Source organism: Diplotaxodon limnothrissa, linkage group LG3, assembly GCF_057381915.1.
Source record: "Diplotaxodon limnothrissa isolate DT_005_m linkage group LG3, D_limnothrissa_male_GT1.1, whole genome shotgun sequence".
NCBI classification, from domain to species: Eukaryota; Metazoa; Chordata; class Actinopteri; order Cichliformes; family Cichlidae; genus Diplotaxodon; species Diplotaxodon limnothrissa.
In genome coordinates, this window is record NC_140598.1 from 26,154,281 (window position 1) to 26,160,062 (window position 5,782).

The window sequence follows — 5,782 nt, forward strand, 5'->3', positions numbered from 1 at the left end:
AGTCTGTCTAACTCCAATGTATACCAAGCAATCTATTATTCTCAACAGCGCTAAAAGCTTACCTTTAGATGAGCCCACAAACCGAGAGAAACTCCGTGATGAAGCTGGAAGTCTCAACAAACAGATCAGGGAGCAGAGACCCACGTGGTTCACGCTGATCTGAGCTACGATCCAGGAAACAAGGGTGTGCAGATCGATGCAGAAATTGATCCCAACGTTGGTAGTGGTATATATTCCTGTAAGTTTACTACTTTACTCCAGTTTCATGAAAAAGTAACTCTCTCTCTGCTCGACACCTCTCCTGCACACACACACAATTTCTCCGCCCCTTCTTCCCGACTCTGCCGTGATTTGTTACTCGGTTTGGTCACATGACTCATTTGCGCAACGTAACCACGCGGGGTGTAGTTTCAAAATTAGCGCTTAGCGCTTTGGCGTTGACGTCACGCCGCAAAGCATTGTGGGAGCGTGGCACCATTTTCGGGGTCTACGAATCAAAACAAACACACTGTGTTGGAACGAAGATTACAAGATGCTTAAAAGCAGCTCAAAAGAGAATGGACTGTATAGAGACCGATTTCGTTCAGAAATCAAACGCAGCAAACCTTCACCATCTTATCCAGGAGGGTCACCTCTTCACCCTCACATGGAAGAAGTAATCTGATGGTGGTATGTTTGAAGCAGGTCCCTTGTGTAGCGCTGCAACCCAGTCACGATGTTTCATCCATTTCATAGGCTGGTTTGCTAAAATAATGCCAAATTATTAGCAACTCTATAAATAGAAGGTAGTTCTGCAAAATCACTCAGTAGGATGTTTGTTCTAATTTGCTATGAGCTCAGAGCGCATCGAAAATAAAACTAATAGGCTATAAAGAGTGATATGAACATATTTAGAACTTACCGAAACGAAAATGTCTGGAGCACCGACAGATATTTGGAGATGGAAGAGAACTGGATATCAGCTCGTCTCACAGCTGCTATCCAGACTAGACGCCTTCGTTTGCTAACATCGATACACGAGCTGCCTCATGTTGCTTCCAGGTTGGGAAAGAATGAAAAGATAAACCATTTTCAAGCTTATACTCTGTTGCCGGTCGTGTGATTGAACATTGCAGCCGACCACACAGCAACATTACTGTGACCGGTGACTTTCCTTAAGCAATGTCACTCACACTTTGCATCACTATGAGCTCAACAGTAATCAGATAAGGAGCCCAACACTACAAATGTCACACAATCACTGCACTTCTACTCTAACATCACTTGTCTGTCTGTGTTGAATCCTTCACAAGCACTCTTAGAGAGAAACAAACGTTAGCAATATGGAATGGAATGTGATGAAACCAGATATGTTTGGGATGGATGGGTTTTGCGCTATGAATTCTATAGTGAAAGTGTTGTTTTGTCTCTCTGTGCAGGCCACGGCCTATTATATGCCACAGCCTATTGGAGGCAGAGTTGCAGAGGCTAGAGTGACCACTGGCTATGTGCTTGCAGGGTGGTGGGTCTCAGAGGACAACTTCTAACCCTGTTAAAGGCAACACGTGGAGTGCAACTGGCAGTGTGGCATAGCTGGCTCTGGCCTTGGGACTGTGTGTTTTTATTTGATTCATAAATGGGACACTGGACTGATTTATCTTTTATCTCTTGATTTTTTTTTCTCAATAAATTATCTTTTAGAATTTTATTGACTGTCATCTTTTTGCCCACGACTGAGACGGTTGGTCAGACCTAGAATCTTTCTTTGGGTGTGTTACACTGCAGTCACTGATTCTGGCTTTAATTAATAACTGACGCTTACATGGTCTGAAATCAGACTTAAGAGTCACTACCTTTGTTCATTTTCCCCACATCATATTTACTGGTTGCCCACAAGTGCTCCCGAATATCACACAATTCTGGAAAGTCTGGGGCCAACCAACATAGTTCCACCTGCTAAATACACAGAGAAATGTCCCCCTTTTTTATTAATAATAATAATAATAATGGATTGGATTTATATAGCGCTTTATAGGCACCCAAAGCGCTTTGCAATGTCACTATTCAGTCACTCTCGCATTCACACACTGGTGGAGGCAGCTACAGTTGTAGCCACAGCTGCCCTGGGGCAGACTGACAGAAGCGAGGCTGCCATATCGCACCATCAGCCCCTCTGGCCAACACCAGTAGGCGGTAGGACACAACGACACAACGACCAGGACAGAGAGCCCGGGGATCGAACTGGCGACCTTCTGGTTACAGATACGCTTACACGGTCACCCCTGAGCCACGGTTAGAAGCTGCAGAGTTCACACAACACTAATCTTCACCATTAAATGCTTCCTAAACACTTTCTTCTCCAGGTCTGTGCTTTTTGTAACCTGTTCATGTGTTATGCCTTTCATTCCGTTGTGTTCTGGTGTGAAAGTAAGAGGCAGGAGAAAGCACTGGGTCTTTGGCTCTTTACTACACATCTGCAACACAGAAATACGGGTCTGATCTGTGTGTGTCACACGCCTGCCAGTACAGCACAAAATAAAAAATATGTCACTGAAAGATCATCAAAACAACTTATAAGAGCAATAAACAAAATAATTCAAAAACAAATAAACAGTCAAATACAATTTAATAACCAGGACCCAATATTCTAGTGCTTATAGTTCAAACATTCAATTCAATTCAATTTTATTTATATAGCGCCAAATCACAACAAAAGTCGCCTCAAGGCGCTTCATAGATACAGAGAAAAACCCAACAATCATATGACCCCCTATGAGCAAGCACTTTGGCGATAGTGGGAAGGAAAAACTCCCTTTTAACAGGAAGAAACCTCCAGCAGAACCAGGCTCAGGGAGGGGCGGGGCCATCTGCTGCGACCGGTTGGGGTGAGAGAAGGAAGACAGGATAAAGACATGCTGTGGAAGAGAGACAGAGGTTAATAACAGATATGATTCAATGCAGAGAGGTCTATTAATACATAGTGAGTGAGAAAGGTGACTGGAAAGGAAAAACTCAATGCATCATGGGAATCCCCCGGCAGCCTGCGTCTATTGCAGCATAACTAAGGGAGGATTCAGAGTCACCTGATCCAGCCCTAACTATATGCTTTAGCAAAAAGGAAAGTTTTAAGCCTAATCTTAAAAGTAGACAATCATTGAAGAAATGAATTGCAGTGAGAAGCTAAAAAAACAGCTTCTCAACCAAACAGCTTGCATCAATTTTGAGAGGCCTGCACCACACCACCAGCTAGAGGAGTCCATCCCTCCACCCTGAGGAAAATCCTCAACTGGCTTCACACCTTCTACTGCAGATTTGAAAGTCAGTCTGTTCACACCTCCAATCTGTTCACCTCACATCTACACAAGACTTCCTGCAGCCCTCACCCCCCTCTGCTCTGATCCCCCTTGACCTCTTCTCACCTGTCTGCACTAAAGTACCGTGAGAAGGATGTGTCTGCTCTGCAAGAGACAGAAGCCCAGGAAGCCTTCAAGATCTAACTACTCAAAAATGTTGTGTGGATATTGAATATTTGTGTTTGGTAATCAATGTGCATGTCTGTTTTAGATTTTTAAGAATTTTATGCTTGTTTATCTTGTTATGTATGGATTAGCCTAGTTTTTGTTTTATCTTTCATGAAAAACATTTAAAAATAGAGAATAGCTAATATACTCAATATTAGTTATATCTTTTTTTGCCATGAACACCCCAATCTGGTATGCTTACCCCCAAATTTTATTTACAACAACACAAATTATACATACCAAGTGATGGATGTTGTATTAACATTTTGTCGATGCTTAAAATCTGGAGATGAAATTGAAAAACTTAAACGTCTTTTCTTGTAGGGCCAACACACATAAGTGAGTAGTTAGCATGTATATTAATGCCCATTCATTTCACTCCTCTTGGAAGTTATGAAATTGAAAAGTTAGTTGTCAGGAGATTTCTTCTCAAAGAGTATCCCTCCATGGCGCAATTCCAGCTGCTGATTGTGAAAAGGGCTCGGAGGCCAGTACGTAAAATGTGGACTCAAGTGAAGATTCAACCACAGGAGGCAGTGATAAGATTTCACGTAAGCCTTATTGACCACAAGAGTAAAGATCGACACGAGGGAAGAAAGCTTGGCAGGAAGTCTCTGACGTGGTGAAACTGTAAACAGAGGGAGAGTGTGGTTAGGAAGGAAGTGAGGGGAGCGAAGACTGGTGAAGTGAGGGTTACTGGATTTGTGTCTTACTTGACAGTTGGAGCGCATATGGCTCTGGAGGGAGGGGAGAGTGGCCTGGTGAGCATCTTGGAAGGCGAGTGAGGGGAAAGGATTGGACCTGGCTTTCCCTGAGATCCAGAGGAGACAAGCATCTCTACGACACCAACTGTCTGCCATCGATAACGCAGTTTTGAGATCCCTTCCCAGGCGCCTCAATGGCCACTCACACCTTGCATCAGATGATCTCAGTAGTTCCAATAATAAGGGAAGGTCTCATCGTGGTTTCACCTGAAATCTCTGATAATGACCCATGACCCATTTTTTTCACATCTTGGCTCATGGGATGAGGCAAATTATTATTATTATTGGGTCAGACTCCCTGCATATAATTTGCTTATATGCAGCAGCCTTTTCTGGTTGTTTTCACAGCATATCTATGTGCTTTGAAAAAGCACTCGCCGCTCCTTGATGGGATGGATCTCTAGATGCTCTTTTGTGAGAATATCATCCTCTTCATTCAATCCCTATGCTCATTGGTTCAGAGATGGACAGGTCATTTCCTGCAGATTCAGATAGAAAATATATATGTATTTAATTTTTTTAATTATGTATTATGTATTTATTATTTAGATGTATATTAGCATCTATATTATTTTAATGCTTTACCTCTACATCGATATAAAGATACCATGATGAGAGTGGAGATGAAGTATGGACAGAAGACCACCAGATAGCGAATGAGTGTAAAGTCAAAATGAAGGGAAGTTTGAGAAGTTCCTGGAGTTTCTGGAGTAGGAAGGGCTGTAATTGCAGGTATATCTGCAGACAGAATCCCACCTGTTCAGGTGAAAATGTGGATGAAGTGAGTGGAAAAAAATCAGAGTGAAGCTCCTCACCTGTGACAGTGATCCAGCTGGATGGAGACTCTCCATGACCGCTGATGTCACACTTGTAGAGGCCTTCATCAGACCTGGAAACATGCTGGATGGTCATGTGACCTGTAGGCTGCTTCCTGATGAGGGAGCCATCTTTATAGAAAGCAGCTGGGAGGTTGGAGGGAGTGGTCTTTGTTTTACAGAGCAGAGTGACGTCATCTCCCTCCATCACAGGGAGGACAGGACTCTGCAGGATCACTGATCCACCTCAACACAGAGACAAACTACAGCATTTCATCCATTTACACACAGCTTCATCAACACTAACTCCACACACTCAGCTTACCAGTGACTGTCAGGTTAACCATGTTACTGATGGGACCCTCTCTGGACTCACACCAGTAAACTCCACTGTCCCACGTGTAGATGTAGCTCATGGTACATGAAGAAACAGACCATATTCCAAAGTCAGCTCCACACTGAATCATCAGTTTTTTGCTTGTGTTTCTCCACAGACTGAACGAGCTGCGAGCAGAGCCGTCATCCTCCTCACAGTGCAAAGTTACAAGGCTTCCTTTAAAGAATTGAGAGCTGCTGGGACTCACAGTGAGATGAGCTGTTCGGTAAGGGGGACATAAGATATTACCAAATAGTTATTTGGAACAAAAATATTTGTATCTGGGAACAGAAAAACTTCATATCAAAAAGCTGAGTTTCCTTATGA

General features: G+C 43.1%; 1 protein-coding gene across 1 annotated transcript; it reads right to left on the reverse strand.

The window, feature by feature from the left end:
• Positions 1 to 4,696: 4,696 nt before the first annotated feature.
• On the reverse strand, positions 4,697 to 5,546 carry LOC146635107 (cell adhesion molecule CEACAM20-like). The gene is made up of 4 exons (XM_085346457.1): positions 5,405 to 5,546; positions 5,080 to 5,325; positions 4,850 to 5,002; positions 4,697 to 4,743 (listed from the first exon to the last, which is right to left on the reverse strand). The coding sequence occupies exons 1-4, from the start codon at positions 5,544 to 5,546 to the stop codon at positions 4,697 to 4,699; spliced, it is 588 nt and encodes a 195-aa protein (XP_085202583.1).
• Between the last annotated feature and the right edge of the window lie 236 nt (positions 5,547 to 5,782).

What these genes read in the sequence shown, in the direction of transcription:
- LOC146635107 (XM_085346457.1), bottom strand. Translation starts at nt 5,546, where the DNA reads ATGATTCAGTGTGGAGCTGACTTTGGAATATGGTCTGTTTCTTCATGT. An exon ending in CAGCTGGATCACTGTCACAG is followed by an intron (nt 5,003 to 5,079) that starts GTGAGGAGCTTC and finishes TTCTGTCTGCAG; the next exon opens with ATATACCTGCAATTACAGCC. An exon ending in ATCTTTATATCGATGTAGAG is followed by an intron (nt 4,744 to 4,849) that starts GTAAAGCATTAA and finishes CTGAATCTGCAG; the next exon opens with GAAATGACCTGTCCATCTCT.